The sequence below is a fragment of the Lutjanus erythropterus genome, chromosome 3 (genome assembly GCF_056507025.1).
Source record: "Lutjanus erythropterus isolate fLutEry1 chromosome 3, fLutEry1.hap2, whole genome shotgun sequence".
NCBI lineage: Eukaryota > Metazoa > Chordata > Actinopteri > Lutjaniformes > Lutjanidae > Lutjanus > Lutjanus erythropterus.
In genome coordinates, this window is record NC_139319.1 from 11110990 (window position 1) to 11138017 (window position 27028).

The 27028-nt window shown below is 40.3% G+C and overlaps 2 protein-coding genes across 2 annotated transcripts; one reads left to right on the forward strand and one right to left on the reverse strand.

Annotated features, from left to right (window-relative positions):
• The first annotated feature begins 1084 nt into the window (after positions 1–1084).
• On the forward strand, positions 1085–21062 carry chtf18 (CTF18, chromosome transmission fidelity factor 18 homolog (S. cerevisiae)). The gene is made up of 22 exons (XM_084714978.1): positions 1085–1320; positions 2333–2422; positions 2522–2672; positions 3492–3681; positions 3840–3932; positions 4230–4282; positions 5483–5621; positions 5739–5963; positions 6053–6150; positions 6260–6383; positions 7138–7274; positions 7434–7527; positions 8254–8352; positions 8458–8588; positions 9945–10059; positions 10207–10431; positions 10599–10748; positions 11964–12094; positions 14459–14603; positions 14734–14829; positions 18111–18180; positions 20761–21062. The coding sequence occupies exons 1-22, from the start codon at positions 1230–1232 to the stop codon at positions 20880–20882; spliced, it is 2769 nt and encodes a 922-aa protein (XP_084571104.1). The 5' UTR covers positions 1085–1229; the 3' UTR covers positions 20883–21062.
• gng13a (guanine nucleotide binding protein (G protein), gamma 13a) lies at positions 20993–26843 on the reverse strand. Its single transcript, XM_084714977.1, has 3 exons — positions 26463–26843; positions 21532–21639; positions 20993–21419 (listed from the first exon to the last, which is right to left on the reverse strand). The coding sequence occupies exons 2-3, from the start codon at positions 21627–21629 to the stop codon at positions 21314–21316; spliced, it is 204 nt and encodes a 67-aa protein (XP_084571103.1). The 5' UTR covers positions 21630–21639; positions 26463–26843; the 3' UTR covers positions 20993–21313.
• Between the last annotated feature and the right edge of the window lie 185 nt (positions 26844–27028).

The window sequence follows — 27028 nt, forward strand, 5'->3', positions numbered from 1 at the left end:
TCCATATTTTGGCCAGGGAAGACAGATGGTTTGAGAGAGGAGTGAAAGAGGCCATTTTTGTTAACCTGGAACGACCATCTCTCAACAGAGGAGGAGGCCTAAGGCACAATTTATCTGCCACTTACAATGCAGTCTTAAGATCACTCCCCAGGCAGTTGGATACCCACCTGAAATCATGTGACCCCAACAAGTCACATGATAGCAGAGTCCTTAACGACTCTCATTCACACCTCCCCCCAGGTGAAACTCAGGAGTCACACAATGGAGGGGTGGGCACATGAGTCACATGCCCCCCTAGGTGCTAACGACCCCATTAGGTTTAATACCTGAACTCCCAAACCAGTCAGGCAGAACTGAAGAAGCCTCTTGGATGAGAGGTGAAACGTCTTCAAGAACTCTATCAAGTTCTGTTACAAATAAAATCCTGCATTCAAAATTATACTTGAGTGCAAAAGTATTACCATCAAACTCAAACTGTACATTATATTATAGGATTAATTACTTGTGCATTACTGTTGACATTACTTTTAATGTTTCGGTTGGTAAAGTTGGAGCTAATCTTAATTATTAATTTTGTATTATTAATCTGAATCTCTTAAGTAGCTAACTAAAGTCATCAAATAAATTCATTGAATTAAAATTAGTGCAATATTTCATTCTGAACTATAGTGGAGTAGAAGTATAAAGTAGCAGCAAATGGAAATACAAAAGTACCTTAAAATTGTACTTACTTACAGTACTTGAGTAAATGTACTCTGTTGCCTTCCACCATTGAAACCTAGCAAAGACATAAAATTACAACATTAAAACTATATAGAGAAGAGCATTTAAGGCTAAGAATAAAAAAAGTAAAAGTATGTACAATAGGAAACAAAATGTCTTGTAAAATGGTAATAAAGACGATTATTTAGTAAAGTACAGTACAGTTAGCATTACATACCTTTGGTTTTTCGTTTGGCGCCATCTTCAGGCCAAACGTATTTTTTGTTCGCGGTGCATGATGGGAGCCGAGGACAGTTTTGATAACCAATCAGAGGGCGGAGGAGTCGCTTAACCCGGAAGTAAAACATCACAACAAAAAAATTGCCGGGAAATTTTCTCTGTCAGAGTGGCTGCTGGAGTAGAGAAGGAGATATTTATGATAAATAATTTTTTAGCGTGTGTTTACCGTTAGACTAAATAAATCACCGTGTCTCTGTTTGTATCGTGAACCTGTCCGGGCCGATATCATGGACGAATACGACGAACTGTTCGAGATAGAGGACACCTTCGAGGACCAGTTCGCTGACGAGCTGGAAGTCTTGGCTCAGATGGAGGAGGGTGAGGGCTAATGTTAGCTAGCTAACACAGTTTTACAGGACAGTGAATGTAATTTGTAATTTCAATTAAAACGGCCCTGTACCCCTTACTGTTAACCTGTGAATCTAACTTTATCATGAACCTTGAGTTCAGACACACAGACTTCTGTCTCTGTGTTGGTCGGTTGGTCCGTCTGAGGCACTGTTTAGTTTCTGACGCTACACAGTTGTCAGCTCACACTTTTAAGTGTTTTTTTCTTTGACAAATTTAACTTGGAATTCACTTTGTTTGCCAACAAAGTTGTGCATTATTATTCTTGTGCTTATAATAACGCGAGTAACCCCTTAATATCTAGTTTTCTTTCATTTCCCCTCTAAGTAGCTTTTAGGGATGGAAATATCAAATTAATCCACCCTGTTTGACAGTAGATAAAGTATATGCTCTGTACAGCTCTTTATGTAATGTATTGAAAATCAGCCCTGAACCTTGTGACACTTTATCAAATTGGAGATGAAGTTCTGTTCTGAGATAAAGTGTTTTTTAAGGTAGACTGAAAAATGATGTCCAAGCCTTTTTGAGATGTTCTCTTATTTGTACGAAATGTGAATAAAATGCATACTCTTAATGATAACAATTTCTGTCCTTGCAGTATATTAATTTAGAACAAGTGATCATTCACAATGACAAATGTACTTGTGTGCGTGCCAGAAAAGGTTTGGGAAGCACTGGGCTATGCAATGCTGTCAGAGGATATGCAATATGTTGCTGTGGAAATTGTACTTTGAAGGAAAAAAAATAGTATTGTTTAGTGGAAGTAACATTTATATATTTTTAAAATTACAATTCATCAATCGATTAATCAGTGTTGAATGATTAAAGAAAGTGCTTGAAATTCTAGAACTTACTTTATGCTAACAGTACCAAACAAAACATGTTTAATATATGAAACAAAATGTTACCAGTTATGTTTCTATTGATTGCATTACCAACTAATCACACAAATTATGTTTGTGTCTTTGCTTGAATGTCTCAGATGACTCTTCCAGGCCAGGGAAACATCAGAAAAAGGGTCCAGGAGAAGACATTTCTGACATAGAGCACCTGCTGGATGATCAGCCCACCAGTGAGTTCACTCTGAGTTCTCACAAGTGTTTTGTCCTCGTTTTGTCCGTGATGTGTTTGTTTTTTGTTGTAAGTTTGAACTCTAATTTTGTCCTCTTAGCCCCAAAGGCGAAGCGGCAGAAGCAGGATGCAGGAGTGGCCAAGAGACTTTTCAACTCACAGCAGACTCAAGAGAGCAAAGCCCCATCACGGAGCGATGACATCACACCGCCATCCTCTCCAGAGCATTATGATCCCTCTCACACAGTCAGGTAGGAGAGACACACGGGCCACTGTTAAACACAGTGTGAGCTAACAGTGGTGCAATTCATGTTATGAAATGTAGTGAGGGGAAGATGTTTGTGCATTAAATCTTTTTATAACGATGTACCAAATTGTTGTTTGTTTTTTCAAAATGTTTTGAAAAAATAATGTGTTTTTATCTAACAAAATATTCTTCTTCAATCCATATTTGTTGGCATTTAGCCTTTCAAAAACAGCGGTCACAAAAATGTTAGCTGCACAACAACAGAGGCACACACCTGTATTAATGATGAAGTCTAACATCACCATAAATCACACTTATGTTGGCAAAACTGATGAGTTATGTTCATTTTAGAAAGTTTGAATTGAGAATTTTGTTCCATGATTTTACACTTTTTTTAGGGTGATAAAATATTACAACAAACATTCAACGTGTCATTCTTATACCTCAGTAGAAGCCTTGAATGTTGAAAAATGACACTCGGTTTCTCAAATCACAAACAAGAGGCACCTAAAAGCAATAATCATAGGGATGAAACATGGCAGTGTACTATTTATAGAGACACAAAACATTTGCTTGCATGAATAAGAGCAGCAGGTGGTGACAGTTAGACAGAAATTCAGTTGATGACAATTTTAATAATTCAAAGAATATATCAAGTAAAAATACTAAACATTTGCTCATTACAGCCTGTCAAACCTGAGGATGTGCTTCTTTCCTCTTTTATATGATTTCATTAAAAGTAATCAGTGAATGACAAATGGTTTTTAATTTCAGCCTTTTGATCTCAGTACAACAGACATCTGAACATCTCTGTGTGTTTTAGGTCAACCCCAGCTGTGTTGGATATCAGCGGCTTTGCTACAATCCCAGAGACACCCAGGCGACCTCCCACAGCGGCGCCAGCATCACTGCATGTGCTGAGGCGGCCTCCTTCAGAGGGAGAGTACATCAGTGTGACAGACTCATCAGGGAGTCGAGTCTACCTCAGACAAAAAGAGGACACAGAAACAAAGGTCATACTCCTCAGCAGTTCTTCATCTGTGATTTCACAAATATTTTGGGCAGGAGCTCGTCCTAAATCCTGAATCATTGTCAGTGTACAGACCTCTGATGTGAAGTGCCCACATATATTAAATTTCTGTGCCTTTGTTTTTTTCCTGTGTGTCTCCAGGTTGTGGAATCCAGAATGGTACCAAATGCCCTGGGTTCACTGGGGCTGCTGGCAACGCCAATCAATGTGTTGAGGGAACAAGAGGCAGAGAGGGTGAGTGACGAAGGCAGATAATACATAATTCATACATTCATTTATTTGAAAAATTAATGATTTAATCTCTTTCTTCAAATCATGACCCCTTCTGTGTATACATTTGGTACATTACTTTATATGTGTTTGTACCAGTAGAGTGAATCAGACGACCTGTTTGTAAAATGTATTTAGTAAATTAATTGCATTACAAAAAAGAGAAATGTAGGAACTGTTGCACATGTTTTGTGAACTGCATCAGTGAAAATGTTGCCAAGTTGCAAATTAAATTTCTTCTCTTTCCTTGACATCGTGCAGCGTCACAATCAGGTTGTGGAAGAATCTCAGCGCCTCACTGAGCTGCTGGCCAGGTAACTCACCACCTGTCTGTCATCAGAAATCTGATTACGTGCTTCGAGGTTTTTTTTTGGTTTGTTTCTTGACTTGCAGTTTTTATTTTACCATATCTAGTCAGTATCATTCATAAAACAAAGGGCATATAGTTTCTGTTTCAAACTGACTCAGACTCCTCATTCCCACCCCCTCTCAGCACCGAAAGAGACAAGACAGTCGACATTTATATGGAGTGACTTGCATATAAAGCTGTTGCCAAGGAGACGATACAATTCGGGGGAAAAAAAAGATTTCTAAGAAAAGCAAATAAATAAATAAATTGAAATCAAAAATGAAATCGAAAGACAAGCATATGTCTCATAGTGATAAAAAACAGTGGGCTTCCACCTCGTCTTCATCCTGATGAGCTGCAATGATTAATCGATTAGTTGTCAACTATTGAACTATTTAATCAATTTAATAATCAGTTAATTGGTTTAACAAAGCTCCCTGATTTCAGCTCCTCAAATGTGAATATTTGAGGACATTTTTTAACCCTTTTGGACGTTTGATAGACCAAACATTTTTTTTGCGGTCTGTAAATAGAAATTATTTAATTAAGTACAAATCTATAATTTCATAGACATAAATACATAGCCTCTTACAAAAAATGTCAGATACTTAGAATATGTAGTCAAAAAACATTGCAATAAATTAATTTAACATAATCCAGACACTTCTGCAGTCTCAACCCTTATAACGACACGTCATATCTAACAGGATAAAATTCAACAACAATCAGTTAATCAAGAAAATTACACAGTTACCAACAATTTTCTGTCCTGTCCTGATCTTATGTGACATTCTTTCATATGCAGCTACTTCTCCTGATTCAGTCACCCGGTCCTAAACTGGAGACTCTCCAGGCATCTTCTGGTTCCTGAGAATGATTTGTTCTTCAATCATCATATCATCAGTCTGCATCTGATGATATATTATACATTCAGTGATTGTGGAAAAGCAAATAACACTCAGTCTCTTAATATATAAAGCTTTTGACAGAACACAAACTGTATTTTTATGACATTTGCGAAGTAACGGTGAATCTTCATCCTGACAGCATCATGAATTTTAGGGGGATGTTCATAATGCACATGCACCAGTGTCCCCTCATCACCACCACATATCCACTTTGCATGTTTCTTAAATTTCTTTTTGAATTATATGTCCCATTGCAGCAGCGTGAACGATGTGTTTGTCGAGCCTGAAAGTGAAGATAAAGAGAACGATGATCCTGAAGACACAGAGGGACGAACCTCTCGACTCTGGGTGGACAGATTCTCTCCCCGACACTACACAGAGCTCCTCAGTGATGATGTGAGCAATGTTTAGTGTTTCGGCGTAACTGAACAGCCATGTTTACATACATACAAGTTAATGATGAGCCCAAGTATCCTACACTAATGCCAGTTGTGTGTGACTGTTTCATTTCAGTTCACCAATCGCTGTCTGCTCAAGTGGCTCAAACTTTGGGACACTGTTGTGTTCGGAAGAGAGAGGAAGTCCCGCCCTGTGCGCTCTGACAGACAGGCTCCCAACCAGAACTCATTCAAACCCAACCAAGGCAATCAGAATCCAAATCGCTTCAAGAGTAAGATCGAGGTGACTGAGGAGCTCCTGGAGGCCGAACTGGACCAGTACAAACGACCCAAATTCAAGGTAAACACACCTGCATGTACACATATTTCAGTTTAATGACCTTTATTTTTATTTTACAAGATATAGAATTCATTTTGGTCCTTCTCCAGGTGGCGATGTTGTCTGGTCCTCCAGGTTTGGGGAAGACCACTCTGGCTCATATCATAGCAAAGCATGCTGGGTACAACGTGGTGGAAATCAATGCCAGGTTTGACAAACCAAAACTGACCCAATGATGTTAGTTTTAAAAACATAATAATTAGGCTCACAATATCCCTCCTGTTGTGACCTCAGTGTTACTGTTGATGTTTTTGCAGTGATGACCGCAGTGCAGAGGTGTTCCAGAAACGCATCGACACGGCAACACAGATGAAGTCAGTTTTAGGAGCCAATGAGAAGCCGAACTGCCTTATTATCGATGAGATTGATGGAGCGCCTGCGGTACGTGCAAAGCAGCAAAATAATGCAGATGCAGTAAAAAAACGCAATGATTGGTCAGTTACACGATCGAAAGAAAACTAGTTGGCAGCCATTTTGATTTCAGTCATTTTGCAAGCAAGATTGACAAACTCAAAGGCACAAAAAGGGGCAGGAGCACAACTGATCCATTTACAGCTTGAATAGTGCAAACAGACTGATGTTTCGACACTACTGTGTCTTCTTCAGGGTGTCTGCACTATTAAAACTATAAATTGATCAGTCAGCAGAACTCCCTCAGCAGAACTCCCTCTGCAGAACCAGACTCAAGGATCAATTGCTGGTCGGCCATAGGAACGTGTCAGATAAAATCATCAACCTAAACCACCACACGCTGAACTGAGTTACTGTGATTTTGTTAAGAGTGAACAACGCATTTCACCCGTGGCTTCTTCAGGTTCAATTATTGCTTTCTAGTCACCAGTTGCGATCAATGACACAAAAAGCTTGAGCCAACTGTATTCCCTGTGTTGCCTCCATGTGAACATAGAATGAATCAAAAAACACACTACCATTGAAGCTGATGGCGCTTGAAGCCATTTGAAGTTCACCTTCTTTGGAAACTGTGATGAGGATTTTTCTCTTTCTATACATTTTATAGACTAAATGATTAATCGTTTAATTGTGAAAATAGTTTTTTGCACCCATAGTTTTCAGTGTTAGTGCCTTCCTTCTGTGTTTGTTAAAAATATTTTTGTCTTTCTGTGGTGTTTGACAGGCTGCAATCAACATTCTGTTAGCAACTCTGAACAGGAAGGACGGACACGGCGGCGAGGCTGGTTCAGAGACTGCCAAGAAGAAAAAGAAGAAGGAGTCCATCCTGCTTCGACCGATTATCTGCATCTGTAATGACCTGTAAGAGAGACTGTGGTGTTTAACAGTAGCTTCAAAATGGAAATTTTTATTACAGCAGTGTGTTGATTTGAATCGCTAAATATGTAAATCGTCTTAATCTTAGAGTTGAATTTGCATTTGCTTTGCAGCCATCGTCTGATGACCTGTCTTTGTTTTTAGTTACGTTCCAGCTCTCAGACCTCTCAGGCAGCAGGCCTTCCTCCTGACTTTCCCCCCGACTCAGCCTTCTCGCCTCACGCAGAGACTGGCAGAGGTCAGTTCACACACCACACACACTAACACACATAGTCACAAACATGTGCATGTGGCAAGCCGTTTTAGCATTTAGCTAGGCTGAATATATTTTTGCAGATATCTGTAATTCATTTCTTCCTTGTCAAAAGGAAGATATTCTTCCCACAGGTGTCTATAATACATTTGTGGATATCTGCAAATATAATTATGTCAGCTGTGGATATCCATAATGACATTTTTACGAACAGATTGCATATTCAAAATGACATGGATGTGTGGAATTTTTCATTTTGTATATCTGAAATTGAAATATGATTTGTAACAGTTGGATTGTAGATATCTAAAATAGGAGTTTTTCCTTGAAGGGTTCTGTTGCAGATATCCAGAGTGTTCATTCTAGATATCAAAAATGCAGCTGTGGGTATCTGAAATGTTCTTTTCGACAAGGAAAAATTGAATTAAGTATATTTGGAATATATATATCCACCCTATGAAATGTTAAAACAACCACTTACTCAGATTTGTAGATGTCTTTAATGTAGTTTTCTTGAAATACAGTTTCCACTGGTAAGCATATTATTGTGGGATACAGTGAGGAAACAGTTTTGACCAGGAGAAATGCTATTTTGGATATCTGAAATATAATTACAGATAAGAGAGTCTTCGATTAAATGTTACAACGGTCTGCCATATGTGCAAACATGCCAACAATCCAACAATGTTCACACTGAGTTTTTATCTGCAGATTTCAGCCCGGCAGGGGATGAAGACGGACACGGGCACTCTGATGTCTCTGTGTGAGAAGACGGACAACGACATCCGGTCTTGCATCAACACACTGCAGGTGGGAGGCAGCACTGTGAGGGAGTAGAACAAGTGTGTCTGTTTCATGAGCTGCTCAGTAGTATTCAGTATAATTACATCACATCGTGTGTTCCCATGTGTACAGTTCCTCCACGGTCGCGGCCACAAGCAGTTGGACACGAGGACCATCCAATGTGTCTCTGTGGGGCAGAAGGACCAGAACAAAGGCCTGTTCCATCTGTGGCAGGAGATCTTCCAGCTGCCGCGTACAAAACGGTAAAATATGTCGTGTCAGAGATTTATCATGAAATTCTTCATGTCTTACTGGATGCTGAGACCTTGAGAGAAACAGCCACATTCACTATACGTTCAATTTTAGTCAAAAATACTAAAATGAAACAAAGTTTCTGCAAAAACCAATAGATTTGATTGCTGTTCTACTCCTTCTATTACACTGTATTATTGTTCCAGACCTCTGGCCTGATTTAAAATATGTGGACCTTAAATTAATTCATATTTCTTTTATTGATTAATCCAACCATCCATTCATCCTTCCGTTTTCTGTTCCTTATCCAGGTCCAAGTTGTGTTTAAATGTATTATTAGGAATTATTATTATTATATATAATGCGATACAAGTAAATAAACTAATTCCTGATTCTGGACACCTTGAGGGCATCATCCCACTTGTACCACAGCCACTTTCCAAAGAAAAAAAAAATTCCATTAATTTATATTTTTATGCAAAATTGAATTTATTTTCACAAGCCATAACTCAGTTTCCCAGGTGACACCTGCAGGTTTGACTAATACCTGGAACAATCATTACCATCCCATAAGGCTCTTATGCAATTTAAATGTTGGTCATTACTCCAGTAAAAAGGACAAATGTTTGATATGACTGTGCAACAGGAGATATTTCCAGTCCGCTCAGCTATAACATCATGCTAACAAGATTCAGCAACAATAACACTGCATACAGTGGACAAACAGTAAATATAATTTGACTTGACAGTCTGGATAGTTATCCAGTCATGTCACTGTCCCCAAATCAACAAACAAATGAAACTGTGTCACTGTTGCTATGGTGACTCAGTTTTGAACAGTGAACAGACAGTTTCACAGGAATGGACACCCTGCAGCCAATCAGAATTGAGTATTCACTCAGACCGTGGTATAAATGTCAAGAAACTCATTGATAAATAATTCAATGTCTCATCATCCCTACTAGTTTTCCTTGATATCTTTTATACTTTGACAGTTATGATATTGAATCTGGTATTAAATTATTAGAGATGTTTTTTACAGTCTTACTGTAGATTTAACTTGGTGAGCCCTGTGGAAACGGTTTGTAACCTGGTCAAAAGAAGAAAACAGTTTAGAGTTTTATAGTAGTCTCTGTCCCTTCTGTGACACACTTTTGTTTTGTACATTGATCTGTGAGTGTGAATAAAAAGAGGGCATGGTCGTCACAGAAGGTCAGAAAAGTAACTGAAACCTTTGGCACAATAAAATTTCAAAGTGTTGTACCTTAAAATGAAAGGTGACATTATTCTGTCTATAACCTTTACCTCTTACCTCTTACCTCTCTTTGCTTCTTAGTTCCAAACTGACTTCAAGTTTGTTCTTTCAGGAAACGTATTGGCGAGGGCTTTGAGGAGGCTCCAGGTTCAGGAGGCGGAGCTCAGAGGTTTCAGCACGTTTTACACTTGGCTTCATCGAGTGGAGAGTATGAAAAGGTTTCTCAGGTAACGAACACACCTTCCTGATGTTTTACTGGTCAGAATATATAGAAAACACTGCCCCGTGCTTTACTTACTAACTAACATCAAAATATATGAATTAATTGTAAAACATTACATTATGGCGTCTTAATATCTGTCTCTTTTCCGCAGGGTCTGTATGATAATTATCTGTCCATGCGCGTGAGGGATCCCAACCTGCAGAGTGTGTGTGAGGCTCTGGATTGGCTGTCGTTCTCAGACAGACTGAACCAAGTGATTCTGCACGGTCAGAACTTCTCCATGATGAGATACCTGCCCTTCCTGTCTGTCACATTCCACTTCCTGTTTGCCCACACAAACGTGCCACGCATCAGCTATCCCCACAGCCAGCACGAGGTACTCTTCACCGACATGCACTGAAGAAACAGCACATCATATTGACAGAAGATAAATAACAGACAACTAATTGAAAGAAAAATGATAAAAAGAAGAAGAAAGGCAGGAAAAGTTTCGATAATAACATCTGAGAAATCATCACTGACTCATTGTTGTCTCCTCTTCAGGCCTCCTCCCGGCTTCACAGCAGCAAGAACGCTTTGTCCACCATGCTGGCTGACATCCCAGCATGCATCAGAGCAAGGATCAGCCAGCTCAGCCTGACCCTCGACATGCTCACGCTGCTCCTCGACATCATCTGTCCAAAACTACGGCCCGTATGTAGAAGCATCGTGCAGTTTACTTCTTTATGTGTCTGTGTGTAGATGTAGGAACTAGAACTTCAGTTAAAGATAAAGATCTTTCTGTCCCCAGTTGTAATGAGATATATTCTCAGTGGCCACTTTAATAGGCACAAAAAAATCAAATGCAATCCAATACAACAGCTCAGCCATAAATTCTTCCTTTGGCAGAAGTGATGGTGGGATAATAATAAAAATAAAATACATAAAAATTATCATTACTTCTAACAATGCAAATTATATTGCAATTACAATATCAGTCAAAATAATTGCAATTAGATATTTTTTCAAAATTGTTCAGTCCTACTATTAAAAAAGGTGTTTGCTCCTTAAATGAGACATTTAGTTATTTACCTAATCTCTTAAAATGTATGATTAGTCTATCTTTTTAAACATCTTTTTGAACTTTTAATTTCATTTTTTTCCCCCCTGATATAGGACCTCATTTTTTTCCTCAGATTATTAAAAGAAATAAAAAAAAAAAAGAATTAATAAAGAAAAAACATATAAACAGTATAGTTAAATATGTAATTAAATAAATTCAATCAAATAAACGAGAAACTGGGGTTTTCAAAGTGGGGATGAAATTGTCCAGTTTCAGTTGCAGACCTGCTGTCATTCGTTCCATGATGTAAGCATTTTTGAGTCTCTGCATCCACGTGGTTGCAGTTGTTGGATTTGCATTCTTCCAGTTCATCTTTATCATTTTGTTCAGAAAATCCTCAGTTTGTACCTCTGATTATACTACATTTCTCTTTTGGCACAACTCACAACTGTGCAAACCCAAAACATGCATGTGTAATAATGAGAGGTGTATTATGGATTTTTAATTTAAAATCTAATTGATTAGTGATTCCGTTATGACAGCTTGCACACAAGTTGTCCCTACAATCTTTATATTTAACTAGAATTCATAAAAACTGGAAGAAAAAGAACTTCTGCAGGATTATGTTTCAACAGTACACATTGCTCATAACCAGGGTAGGTCAACTCATAACAGAGCTCGAGTTGAAGCTCACACAGGTCTCACTGTGTATGTTCCCAAGGTTAGAAATTGGTACGGGTCAGGGTTAATGAGAATGGGAGGAACGGGGGGGGGGATTAAATGCATTGCATATAATTGCTTATAACGTCAGTAAACCTTTCGTTGACTGAAGCTAATCTTAATTCCCGCGTGTTTCTTTCTTCCAGGTGAATCCGCAGCTGTTCAGCAGCAGAGAGAAGGAGCAGATGCGTGAGCTGATAGACACCATGTTGGCGTACAACCTCTCATACAGGCAGGACCGCACACCCGAGGGACAGTACACATACGTTCTGGAGCCGTGAGTACACACACACACACACACACACACGCACTGTATGTTACATGTGGACACATGCAGAGCAGATGTGTGTTTCTGGGGTGTTGAAGGTCACTGCTCTTGTCCACACTGTGGTTCTCTGCATGGAGGCTTAGAGACTAATCCCCTTAACACCTGGTGTGTGTGTGTGTGTGTGTGTGTGTGTGTGTGTGTTGGTGGTGGTGGTGGTATGGGAGCAGAGGAGAAAGCTGCAAAGCCTCACTGGTGGGGTACAGGTGGATGGACCAACAGATGAAGGAGGTTTAGAGAAAGCGGTCAGAAATATTGAGGCTAGTTAAAATAAAAGACAAAACTTAAACTTCGTTCATCTTAGATCTTAATTTTTTGCGACTCCTGGGGACAGCAGAGACCCCGGTGTCGGTAGACTGGGTTAACTCACCGTTCATCTCAGCCATGCCGGCCCATGTCGAGGAGGATTTGGGTGACCAGGGGGGATCCTTCCTGCAGGCTCGCTGTGACCAGGTGCTGTTCACCAACGACTGGTGTCTGCCTCTGCTTTTGGCTCTCCTGCTGCTTCTGCTGATCTACACCTTCCTGTACCTGCCCTCTCTGGCCCACCACAACACCACCGTCTGATGCCTCATGGAGAAACAGCTGTGGATGTAAACGTTTAACGTCGCTGACCGTGCAGACGCCCAGTCCCAGCTGGATTATTTGATTGGACTGCTCTTTTCTTGGATGCTGTTGTTGATTGGTCAGACTGTGGCACAATTATTAACGTCGCCTGGTTTTCGGAGGCTATGAGGAGGGAGAGACATACAGAGAAAAAGAGCGGGCACTTCATTTGCTACAAATCAGTTGTCATTTGGAGCTAAATGACTTTTAAAACCTGCAACCATCATGTGCTTTAATGTGAACTTTTACCTCTGGTCTCTTGTGGAATATTTTCACAGCTCTGACATCACGTCTAATATTTGTACCAGCCTGACGTTCAAGAATGAATGTGAATATGGTTAAAAATTAATCTAACACTAAGACAGAGATAAATGTAAGTGTGTTAAAGTAAAATAAATGTAATTTGAATATACTTTTATAAATTATGTGTAATTTGTAGGACAAAATTGATTCAGATCATAGACGATTTGGTCAGGGTTTCTGCAGGTCTTTAACAAGACAAAAATTTCTGTTAACGTTACTTTTATCTTATAAGAGTGAGTGCAAGTTCATTGAGATCTGTCTCGAGAGCAGAGCGCCTGGTTTAAGCCTGTTGAAAATAATGAATATGGAGCACCAGATGCAAGAAAACATTCAAATCAGAAACTTCGGTCTTAAAGCGTTAGAGTCACATGGGAAGTCAGAAAAACATAAAGCAGCTGTAAAAAGCCACCAGCCTGCCATAAGACACAAGACACTTTTGTCACAACTGGAATACAATGAAATTATGAGACCAGCAGCAATAGAATTATATGATAAAAAGACAAGAAAACAAGTTAAAGATAAAACCCAGGAACAAGTTAAAACAAGATGAATAATGTGTCTAGTGTATAAACTTGGATAAGACAGGTGAATGTCCTACCATCACCTGGTATTGTTCTGTATTCAGTAGCATTACCAAAGTCCAGCCCCACTGTGACCCTGTGTACACTAACAACAAGCAACCTCTGCTCAGTGTTTGGATCTATGCCACCATTAAAGGCTGAGGTGCTCTGGACTTTACGCTCAGTGTGCCAGTATGGATGTAAAATAAGTTTTAAATTGACTTTATAATGGGATTAAATACATCCTTTTAAGTCTTAACTTTTACTTGAAACCTGCAGAAACTCTGGTGTTTGTCTGTGTTCCCAGCTCTAAAAACTAAACGGATACTGTAAATGTGTCAGCCAGAGGTTAGACTACTTAATATTAGCTGCGCAGTGTATAATCCATCATGTTAAAGGGAAGTTGAGCCATCTGAGCTTCTCCTTCATTTCATCGACAGTTTTGCAAGTTCTAATGACGACACTGCTGATATTTTATGATATGTTGCAATAAGGTTATAGCTCACAGTCACGTAGACTGGTATTATCTTACCTGATGGACTTAAATACAACATAAATGGGAGTTTACTGGCACGTACTCTGTGTGTGTATGTGTGTGTGTGTGTATGTGTGCATGGGAGAGAGATGCAGATCAGTGGTAAGAGGATTAAGGTTTTAGAGAATGACAGATTCAGGGTTTTATTCCGGAAAACATGAGCTATGGCACCAAAAGTGGAAGCTTTTAGTTATTTTGTTTGTCATCTAAACAGGGTTCACCTCTCTGTCAGCTTGTTGCTGTTATGAGTGTGTTTAAACTATCTCTGTTGTTGTTTGTGTACAGCTGTTTACCTATTATGTGTGTTTGCAGGCGTGTTGAGGAGGTGGTGAGGTACTCCGGTCTGCCTCCGCACCGTCAGCTGACCTATCAGGCCAAACAAACCATCAGCAGAGAGATGGAGCAGGAGAAGATGAGGAGAGCCGAGCAGCTGATGCTGCAGAGAAACCCTGCAGCGGTGAGATTTACGATACGCAGCCAACAGATTGTGGGGTTGTTACATACAGTGCAGCCTCTACGCAGTCTGATCACCATGTGTGTTAATAATCTAATGTATTTATAATCTGCTCTGTGTGTGTGTGGTGCAGAAAGAGGAAGATAAAAAGAGCGCTGGTCCCAAACCAACCAGGAACCATCAGCAGAGGCTGGAGAACATCGTCAAACAGACCACAGTGGAGACCAAGGTGACACACTAAAACACACTCACCTGTTTCTGTCACTTAGGGCGACGTTATATTGACCTTGCATTCATTCCCTGTAGATGAGCCCTAACTCTAACCAGAGATTGGGCGCCCCTACAGCTCAGTTGGTAGAGCGTACGCCCCATGTACTGAGGCTGTTAGCGGCTGCTGGTTCGACTCCTGCCTGCGGCCCATTTGCTGCGTGTCACGCCCCCTCTCTCTACCCCCTTTCCTGTCATATCTTCAGCTGTCACCATCAATCTTCACTTTAACCAGAGGCGGTTTAGAAAGGAGACGGCTCACTTTAGATTAATTCCCTGTCTCTGTGTCCTGTGGGTTTCTCCACTGCCCCACCCCTTTAGGAGACTAGCGGCAGGTCCCGAGTTTGTTTGCTCCAATGAGAGAAGTGAACATGAGCACAGATTATGATCGATTCTTTCACCCATTAGTCACCAAAGTAAATACTGGACCCATTTTTCACAAGCCACATATCTTGTCAACGTTCAGACACTAAAACAGGACCTGACCTGACTCTCTCTCTCAGCAGTTCACAAATATGCTCTTTAAAAGATCAAGTTTATTAAGTTAGCAAATAAAAACTAGCAGCAAAATGAGGCGCAAACATCCTATTAGTGCTGTATCTGCTTTCATCCATCCACACCCACTCACCGAGGAGACAGGAAGTGTTTACCATTTTATACCCCTGGTGCAGTTTGCAATGTGTCATCTTGTTATCTAGAGCATGTCAAATATGACGATTTTCTTTGTTGGGGAAAGTTTTTTTTATCCACACATGGGGATGTCAATCTCCATAATGTGACTTTGTGAATAGAATTTCGTCTCCACAAGATCATTAGTACAAGTACACACCTCCCTCTAGCCAACAATGAGCTCAGTGTGAAAGAAAGTTCAACAACACTGACTGACAGCTGCAGGGGAGATGTGCTCTGCTGCTCCAGATGTCTTGACAACTTTAGGATGAAAAGAAAACAGTGATCTAAGTCTTATGTTGGGGTGGGCGTTACCACAAAATTTGTTTTCGATCCGACACCAAGTAATATCAGGGCCAGAATCCCGGATATAAATACTGATACTTCTATTATTAAAAGCAGCATCAGTGCTTTCATGTAGCAGAGAGCGGCGTGTCTTGATTTATGAGGTTAAATGCGTCATCAACAGGCTAAATTTTTAGTGTTCTTATGGGTGCTGGAAAAAACATTTAACCTGCTTATCAGTAATCTGTTGCTGCACTTTTATATCTTTTAAAAAAAGAATTTAAAAATGTTAACAAGAGTTGTCAGGACATAAAACCTCTTGCTCTTTACTAATCAAGACTTGACAGTCTAACAACCGCCTAGCTGTCAGTGCTCAATAAAAATCTTAAAATTAAAAACAGAACAGAATCGTGACCTTAAAATCGAAAGTCAGATCGAATTTTGGATTTGGAGAATCACAAGACCCCTACTTAATAATCAGTCATATTCATATTTCAACTTTGAGGTATATGATTTTTAAAAAGTTATTAAAATAATTAATTTAGATAAAAAGTTTCAGAGGGCTGAATATAATATTTGAATGTCTGAATATAGTCTTCTATATTTAATCTGCTGCAGTGAAAACTAATGATGACCAGTTAATGCTGAAGACCCAGTTTGACTAAAATATTAATTTCACTGTTATACACCTGGATATTCCTGCCTGAGCCTCTGGAAAAGACCAGCAGCTCTGTTTCTGTGTCGGGGGTCTGGATGCTGAGGCATTTCCCTCTTCCTTCCGTTCTTTTCTTCAGCAGCTTCAGGTTCTTTTTCATGTGTTTTTTAACAAACAGCCTTCCTACACACATCACACTTAATAGCTCCAAACGATGCTCCTCTTTTGTTCAGCCATCGCTGCAATTATGTGTCAGATTAAAGTAGTTATGGTGTATGCTGCAGCTGTGCGTGCACAACACTTGTGTAGTTTGAGTTGACACAACAACACAACAGCAGAGGAGAAGCAGAGAGTACGTGCACCAAGATGATTTCACCACAACGGAACATTGTTTGCACAGTCAGTTCGGCACTTTGATGAAGTACAAAAAAAGGGTGTAACATAGAAGTGAGGAACTGAAACAAATTCCTTTGTATTGATTCCGTTGACGCCAGAACTGATCTTTAAAGCTTCTGTACACCCACACAGGTGTTTTCAGTTACCCTGGATGATTAGACCTGTTCTCAGGACTGCGTGGGAGTGCAGACTGCAATTGATGGACGTCTTCCTGAGCCTCCTGTTAGTTTCGTTGTACTTGTTAGGGTGCCATAAATCACACCTTTATTGTTCTTTTTGGTAGATGGGATTTGTGACCTAATAAATTCCCATCAAAGCTTCCATCAACCTGAGCAGAAGTCTACTCAGCCAGGTTAGCTGAAAACACCTGAGTAGGTGTACAGAGGATTTAAAACAAGCACATAAAATCTGTTATTGATCAACCCACCCCAAGCCTTACCTGCTCCTGCTTTTTCTGCAAGTTATGACAAGTTGGTTCATACTTGCCAACCTTCAGATCTCAAAAATGGATCCTCCCTCTGATTGGTATCAGTTTCATAGACTTTGTTCCCTGCATACTGGTAACTTTAACAGAATGAAAATAACAAAATAATAAGTAAAGTAAAATTTTTTGCAAACCAATGCCTGCAGATGACCTTTAACTGACAATTATTAGCTTGAAAACACAACAGGACAACAGCATTTAGCCTTACGTAGAAAAAGTGTGCGCCTTTGCTTTAAAACTTACCATGAGAGGAAAAAATAAGGTGTGAAAAATTGTCATAAATCAGGAGAAACATGGGAGAAGTGTGAACCAAAGAGAGGGCAATGGAAAATCAAGACGGTTGGTGTCAGTTCTTTGGTTATTCAAGCGCTTCATTAACTGGGACAGTGACACGCTCTCTCTCCACCCGTGTTGTGTGTGTTAGTGGAGCCTGTAGGTGGAGCCAGAGAGGAGCAGCCGGCATCTGTCTGCACTGAACATCAGAGCCTGTATGAGCGAGCTGCAGTGTTAGAATAGATCAGTAGTAGAGAGAGTGAACCTCTAGAGGGCAGGAATGAGGATAATGAGAAGCCACTGGGTTACAGTCAGTCCCTAATGGTGAAACAGGGAAATGAGGCTAATGAGAGCTGGTGTGTGTGTGAGTGTGTGTGTGTGATTGTTCATTGTTATTGACCTCATTGTTGAGGACAGTGTTGTAGAAACTTCCTGACTAACTTCATCCTCCTCCTCGTCACTCTGTGTTTGTGTTTTGCAGCCGGAGGTGGATTTCTTCGGTCGAGCCGTTGCCCCCAAACCTCAGAGACCGCAGCCGTCCTCGGACACAGGTACTGTGCGCGTGACGTCAGTGTAGCTTGATTTATCTGGACGCTTCCGAGAACTCAGGCTGTTTAGGGAAAAACGCCTCAAGGCACATCGGGCCCAAACACTCCGGAGGTGATTACTGATGTGTGTGTTATGTAACGTTTCTAATTTAGAGCTCCTGTGGCAGACTGCTGGCAGCAGATCTTGACTATCAACAGCTCTACCACCTGCATTTTCCCACCATAACATCGTATTTCTATTAGAAACATAAAAGACTGGACACGCCTGATCTACAGCCTGCTTCTTATGTTTGCACACCAGTTAACAGAACAAGCACTCTTCATATTTTATTTATGTAAATTAGATGTTTAAAGCTGCCTAATTACTTAGTTTGCTACGTTGTGAAAGTCGTTTTAAACTCATTTCCACTTCATAAAACTGATAAAAGTTTAGGGAGTAGCTCCAGTGGTTTGGCCTGCCAGTATCTTTGTGTCGGTGGAAACAGACGTGACTGCTGTGTTCAAATGCGTCGCAGCTCCACACCCAAAATAGCACATTTGCATAAAACAATAGAGGACTTCCACAGAATTCAAGAGCTTGTTCTCTCCTCCAACATGGCCACCTGGGGTAAACGTTTTCAAAACAGTGTTTCCACTTTGCATACAGCTTTGGAAAGGCATATTACTCTCCCTCTGTGACTTCTTCTAATATCCAGTGACAGACACCCAGTTGCTGCTTTTGTTTATATACAGTATTTCTCATATACAGCATGAACAAGTGAAACAACCGACAAATATTCAGTGAAAGGTCTCTCTTACTGTACATTTGGTTGTGACTCTACTGTACATTTTTATTCAATTAGTAACGCAGGCCCAGATTCAGCACTCAGCTCTCGTTTGCAATTAACAGTGGATCCATTTAAAATCACTAAACCTTCCTGAAAGCATTCAGAAAATTGATCAGCGGGGGTAATCAGGGTGGAAACGCGGAGCTGTGTCTGTTTTTAGGTCAAAGCGGGAACAACGACAGGGCTCTGTGGACTAAAATGGGCACAGCTCTGAACTCTGTGTCCTGATTATTACGTTGTTGATTACCTGGAGCGTCACCAAATTTGCAACATTCGTTCTCCTGTTAAATTTGACGTGTTTCATTAAGAAAAACAAACGGGATACTTGCATGAGCAATAGAGAGTCCTGTAGGAATTTATCTGCGATTTTCGAGCGACAGTCTATTGCGAGACTATAGTTGTAGAGATGATCATGCATCACTTCCTATTAATGCACTGATTGGAGTTAAGTCCCGCAAATACTCAGGATTAGTGGTCACACACTCTGTACAGACTACAGTACAGCACACTGAGGCTCTGTATATGTGGATATTTTCATATATATGTGTAGTTCATGCAGAGGACATGTGGTCAAACTGACAAAATTAATGTCACGCTCGCTCCCATAGCTGTAAATGCAGAGGGGAGAAGTGTTGTAAGCAGGGCTCCAGCTAATGGTTATTTTTATTGATTATTCAGTTAGCCATGTCAGAAATTCCCAGCTGATGACTTCTGTTTGCTTGTTTAATCTGAACAGTGAAAAATTCAAGAGGTGTTCAGGTTTTCTAATCACGAGAGAGAGAGAGAGAGAGACGTGCAAATCCTCACAGTGGAGACGTCGTTTGAGTTGGTCAAAATAGTCATTAGAAATTTTGATCATCAATTAATGGTTTAAAGTCTTGCTGTAAAGGGATAGTTTGGGTTTTCTGGCCAGACATCCAGGGGTTGTTTTGTTGGGGACTTGTATGAGGTAGTTATCAATACTCAGTGTATTACCTAACAGTAGATGGAGGTTGGCACGCCCACATTTTGGGGAAGCAGTAGGAGTACTGATATGAGAAGTTGAGCAATGTACTGCTGTGAACAGGATGCACACATCATATTTTCACTGCTTCACCTTGCTGTCAGACAGCCTTTTCCAACAGGAAACCACTGTTATATAATCTAAATATCACCTTCTTCAAACCAACCAAACTCCATTGGCAAAATCTGTTTACCTTGCAGAACACAAGAGTTATTGGTTGACCGCTGCCTTGATCTGATAGTTTATTTGTGTTATTGTGTGACTTCAGTGTTTTAAAATGTTAGTTCAGACTCATCAAAGTCACACAATGGTTGGTTTGAAGAGGGAGACATTTAATTATATAACAGTGGTTTCCCATCAGAAAAGGCTGTTCTACAGCAAGGTAAAGCTGTGAAAATATTCTATAGAGTATACTTAAACTGATATAGATTCTTTTAGGTGGCTTAAATGTTTTTTACACTAGAACTCCTACTGCTTCTTCAAGCCGGGGGTGTGTTGACTATACACTGCCTATGGATAAGTGTCTCATACAACCTCACTTCAAAAAAATCTGAGCCATCCCTTTAAACTAAAATGCAGGAAACACACTGGTTCGATGTTCTAAACTGTGAATATTTGCTGGTTTTCTTGAACCTCTGAATATATTTGGGCATCAGATAAAACCAGCAGTTTGTACACTGACATTAAACTTTGGAGAGCTGACTTAATTTCTGAGAAGAAAACCCCCAAATGCTCATTTTCCTCTCTCTGCAGGTGAGAAGTCTGCAGTTCTGTCTATGGGAACGGCGGTGGGCAACAGTGACGTGTGGTTCCGGTTCAACGAGGGCATGTCCAACGCCGTCAGACGAAATGTCTACATCAGAGAACTACTGTAACCCCACCCCCCAAAAAACACACACACACACACACTTGCCTCATTCTCACCTGTATTTCTTTGTCCTGTGTTATTTGCAAACATTTGAATAAATCCAAAAAAGTCGAGCTGTTAAATTCAAAACAGTCTTTATTTTGATTGACAGTGTAAAGAGCCAATAAAAACGTGTTGTTGAACATTTCTCAGCAGTCCATCAAAACAGACCTCTAGAAAGCTACTCAGTGCTGTACACTCACACACACACAGTAGTCTGGACATAAATTAAAAGCATTCAGGAGTCTCCCAATAAATTAACATCATAATAATAGCAATAATGTGTGTGAGAAAGACAGAATAAATGAGTGCAGTGTGTGTGGGAGTGCATGATTCTTTAGTTTATATGCATCCGTGATTGTGTCTCTGTGTGTGTGTGTATAAGTGTGTGTGTGACCATTAGAGGATCACACACTTGCCCTTCTCCACCCAGGGGTTGGCTCTCATCAGCTCCGGGTTCAGAAACGGATCTTCGCAAACACAACCCTCGATCCACTTCACCAGCCTACAAAAAAAAAAGACAACACGCACACAAATGCGGCGTCAGTGAGAATCTGATACTTGAAGTGTGAGTGTGTGTGAATGTGTGTGTGTGTGCGTGGACGGTGCACACTCACTCGGTGACGGTGATGGAGGATTTCTCTCTGTTGATTGCCAGCTGATACTGAAGGCTCTCCACTTCTCTCCTCATCTGTGGGACGTCTAACTCCTCCATGATGCTACTGCTGCTCACGCACAAACACACACACACACAGAAGGAAATACAGACAGACTGAAGCTTGAGTAGATTAAGAGTTCAGAGACACAGATGTCATACTGAAACTTAGGTGGAAATAAAACGGTTCTGCAGTGAAGTTCAGCTGCAGTTCAGCACTTCTGTGTAAACACAAACAGTAATTCTGCTTTCTTTTGAGGAGATATCTGATTACGTTTTACTTCTGAAAAGACAAGAATAGAGCAGAATAAACAATTTTGTGTTTATCATACGATCAGGATGTCAACCTTTCCGGCTCACGACTCCTCAAATCAAACGTCTGCTTGGAAACGTCTGCTTGTTCTGACCAGTTCAGCCAAAGAGTTTTTCTCATCACTTTACTCCTTATTTTTAGAGTCCTTCAAAAGTAAAAGCAGATTAGAGGAAAGTTTATTTGTGTCACTTTGAAGCAGAAATATTTTCCTCTTTTGTTAAAGTGATAGTTCTGATTTTATGATGTGGGGTTGTATGAGATACTTCTCCATAGTGTATTACCTGCAGTAGATTGTGTAAGCAATGTACTGCTATGGACAGGTTCAGCAGCAAAACGTACTTTAATCACCTAAAAAGTTTAAGTGTACACTATATTTAGAATAGTTTCACCACTTATCCTTGCTGTCAGACAGCATTTTCCAACAGGAAACCACTGTTACATAAGCCACACATAACTCTCTTCCAATCAACCAAACCCCATTGGCAAAATCTGTAATTTTCCCTCACAGAACGCAGGAGTTACTGCTTTATCGTTGTCCTCATCTGTTAGTTTATTTGTGTCACTGTGGGACTTCAGTGTTGTAAAATGTTAGTTCAGATTCACAGAAATAACACAAACAAACTAACAGATCAAGGCTGCGGTGGACCAATGACTCCTGAGTTCTGTGAGATAAAATTACTGTTTTTGTCAGTGGAGTTTGGTTGCTTTGGAGAGAGCGACATTTGGCTTATATAACAACAGTTTTCCATCATAAAAGGCTGTCAGGAACAAGGAAAAATAGCGAAAGTATTCTAAATATAGTGTACACTTAAACTAATACTGTTTTTTTTTTGTTGCTTGATGCTGACCCTGTCCACAGTAGTACTTTGCTTAGGTACATTCAAACTGTGGACGTGTCGACCGCCATCTACTGAAGGTAATACACTGACTATCAATAAGTACCTCATATAACCCCTACTATCCCTTTAGGTCATCTTGTGAGCTCTTGGTGGTAACCACTGCTCTGTTTGATAGATTTCTGATAATATCTGATGAAACCAGATGGTCACTGCTTCACTGAACCTCAGAGGAAGTGGTTGAATATGTGACTTCTTTATTTTTCTAATGAAGGTACAGTTCACTTCAAAAATCAAAAGTACGTGTTTTACCCCTTGCCTGATGTGCTATTTATCCATCTGCATTGTTTAGGTTTGAGTTGGCAAGTTCCGAAATATTGTCTGTACAGACGTCTGTGTTCTCTCCAGTGTAACTGAACTAAATGGCACTGGGCTTGTGGTGTTGAAAGCAGCCAAAAAAAAAAAAAAAATACATGCAAAAAATTCAGAACCAGTGTTTCCAAAAATGATCACTTAAGATAATCTGCAGACCTGTGAGAAGTTTCATGTAGGAACTACTTTAAATATTAGTATATCTGCTGGTGAAAGACGTTCTTATTTGTTTTAAATGTTAAAAAGTAGAAATGTCAGTGAAGAAGTAGTCTAGTATAACCTAAAGGATAAAGCTTTTCTTACTGCCAGTTGATTCCATAAAAAGACCAAAACCAACAATATATTAGTCCGTCTCTCAGTACTTTCCATCTTCCCTCCCTTGTCTGTGGCTCTCAGCCCAAAGCACACTCGGTTCAACTGAAGACATAAATCTGTAAAATCAGGTCACATATATATAGTTTCATATTTAAAAAAAAAAAAAAGCCTCAGTAATTCCATTGCTGGACACAACAGCTTATAGCAGCATTACTCAAACAGTAATAAATAGTACATTTATTTGGAGATTTTTTTTTTTTCACCAGTGGATTAATACACTTTTGGTCCTCTGGTGAGTATTTATGGCAGCACGTCGGTGTATGTGGGATCGGCTCAAAATAAACTACAGTGACACATCATGTTCATCGTAATCAAGGAACATGTGAGCCGGTGGAACAGCGTCGCTCACTGATGTGTTTTCAATAGATTTCTGACAACTATTTAGCTCCGAGGAATAAGATATCAGTTCATTGCCGGTGTTGGTCTTTCCATGGGATTTGTTAACTAAAGATAATGACCAATCTTTTAATTTATTTAACTTTAAGTATAAGAATTAAGCAAGAAACTGTCATCAAGTATCAAAAATACTTATTGTGAAGAACCAGAGTGTTAAGTATTGCTTCTATAGTGGGATGTAAAAGGTTGCAGTTGGTTCCTTTTAAGGACGGGTATCAAGAATAGGTACTAAACTGGAACCAGTTCCTGACTGGTCAGTACCTAAATATTAACAAGCTTCTGGACAAATGATACATAAACAACTAACAGGGCAAAACATTTAAAAGTGTGGGCTCATTTTGCTGAATTTCATATACAAATGCAGTTAAATGCATTAACTCAGGAAATTTAACTTATTTCTGCGGGAAAAAAAAGTGATAATAAATTAACAGTTGAACCTTTTCAAACCTTTTGCATTTATTTTATGTGCTTTTGTTAGTTTTATCCACAGCGATGAACCCTATCCCAAGAGATTATTGTTTTGTATGTTAAATATTTATACGTATATCATTTACACACTCAGTTACCAGTTTATTAGGTACACTGAGCTATTAGCAGTCTACTACAACAGTCCTGCAATAGCTCCTCTCTTCATGAGGGTTTTAATGCCCAGTTTTTGTTTAACTTGTTAAGGATGAATTTTATGGTGATGCTGAAGGTGTTTCTGTTATTTTGGCTACCCTCGTTGTTATGAATGCAGAGGTACGGTTCAACAGCACCACAAACTGCATCCTAAAAACAGTTTGAGCAAAAGCGAAACATAACTAGAGCTGCAACGATTAATCGATGTCTGTTATACTATTGACTGCCATCTATTTTGGTTATTTCATTCCAGCTTCTTAAATGTGAATATTGTCTGGATTCTTTACTCCTCTATGACATTAAATTGAACATCTTTGGGTTGAGCATAAGACATCTGACGTTTAGGGAACACTGACATTTTTTTTGCCATTTTCTGATGTTTTATAGACCAAACAATTAATCGATTCATTGAGAAAATAACAGACAGTGAAAATAAAAGGATTTATTGCGCCGCTGTTGTATTAGACTGCAAGTAAAAAAGCTGCACCACATGGAAAAATATCCACACTTGGTTTTGGTGTCATCAGATGTTAAAGGGATAGTTTGGATTACTTTAAGTATGGTTGTATGAGGTACTTATCGGTAGTCAGTGTGTTACCTACAGCAGATGGAGGTCGGCACGCCCCCAGTTTGTAGCACCAGCATGGATGTTAAGCAATATACAGAAGTGCTGCAGACAGGGTCAGCAACAGAATGTATTTTACCCACTTTACAAAAGGTCAGCCTAAAAAATATCATCAGTTTAAGAGTATGCTATATTTAGAATATTTTCACTGCTTTACCTTGCTGTCAGACAGCCTCTTCTGACAGGAAGCTGTTGTTACATAAGCCAAATGTCACTCTCTCCAAACCAACCAAACTCCATAGGCAAAATCACTATTTTTACCTCTCAGAGCACGACAGTCGCTGAACTATTGCTGCCTCAATCTGTTCATTTGTTTGCGTTATTGTGTGACTTTGGTGAATCCGAACTAACCTCAAAGTCACGTAATGATACAAAGAAACTAAGCGATCAAGGCAGCGATCAACCAGCAGCTCCTGTGTTTTGTGAGGTAAAATGACCAATTTCACCTATGGAGTTTGGTTGGTTTGGAGAGAGTGATATGTAAAAGCAGTTTTCAATCAGAAAAGGCTGTCTGACAGCAAGGTAAAGCGGTGAAAATAGTCTAAATATCGTGTACACTTAAACTGATGTAGATTTTTTTAGGTGGACCTTTTTTAAGTGGCTAAAATTTAGGGGTGTGCTGACAGGCAAGGATAAGTAGCTCATACAACCCCACTTAAAAATACAAACTGTTCCTTGGAAAAAAAAAAAAGTATAATTTGAACGTATTTATAGTCACCTACAGTGCATTACTTGAGGAAATGCACCTTGTCTTTACATCTCTTAAAAATATAACCTTTAATTAATGTATCCAAGTAGCCTAAATGTGCAGTATTTTATGTGTACTTGATGTAAATTGTGCCCCACCCTGCCACAGGCCACATTACAGCAGGAAGAGAGACAGAGGGCCCAGAGGAGAGTTCAGACCAACCATGGATCAGTTTTAGTCCTCCCTATTGGAAACTGTCTCTCCCTCCTCCTCCTCCTCCTCCTCCCCCATCATCCTCTTCATCCTTTTAATGGCTCTAAGTAAGTCGGCTGCCCGGTTTCCTCCACCAGCATCCATCCTGCTGCTGGAGCCAGCTGTTCCATGAGAAGGCCTTCATCATTTAAATATAACATCCTCCTCCTCTAAATGTGTTACACTGACATCAGCCTCCATCACTTAGCAATCAGGGACATTTCAGGCCACATTTAGAGCAAATTAAGTCGGATTTTGACACGAATATCAGTGTGTGGGTGGATAAATTGTGTATAGATGCTCACTGTGAAGCTAAAACATCACAACATCAGCTCAAACGCAGATGTATCGTGATTATACGAGGATGGAAACGCATAAAAACCCCGCACGCAAGCACACGAAGAGGCGCTCTTACCGTCAGGCCTGGCGAAGAGGACCGCGGGTCGGTGTGGCGCTCAGCCGGCGGATGGAGGATGCAGACCGGGATCAGCGACAATAACAGCTGAGAGTCGGTGGAGTTTCCCCGGCAGAGGAGTCCGGCTTCAGTCAGTGCAGGCAGGAGGAAGAGGAAGAAGAGGAGGAGGAGGAGGAGGAGGAGGAGGAGGCTGAGCGTGTCCGCGGTGCAGGGCACTCCCCTGCGCTCCTCTCTGCTAGCGACTGGATGCGGGATGCGCAGGGCGGAGAAAACGAGCCCCGCCGCCTGGTTTGACAGTCAAACGAGGGCTGGAGCCGAGGACGGAGCTGTATGGAAATCCTCCGAGCACAGAGGGGCAGAGAGGCAGGAAACACGCAAATGAGGACGCGCTCCAGAGGGAAAACAAGCCGCCGGGAGTTCAATTTATTCAGATGACCGGAGGAGGAGCAGGAGGAGGTTTCTGTGGTGGATTATTCTCCAGAGACCCGCAGTGACATGAGAAATGAGACGTGAAGGCAACATTTCTCAACCCAAGAAGTCACAAAAACAATCTGGGATGGAAAACT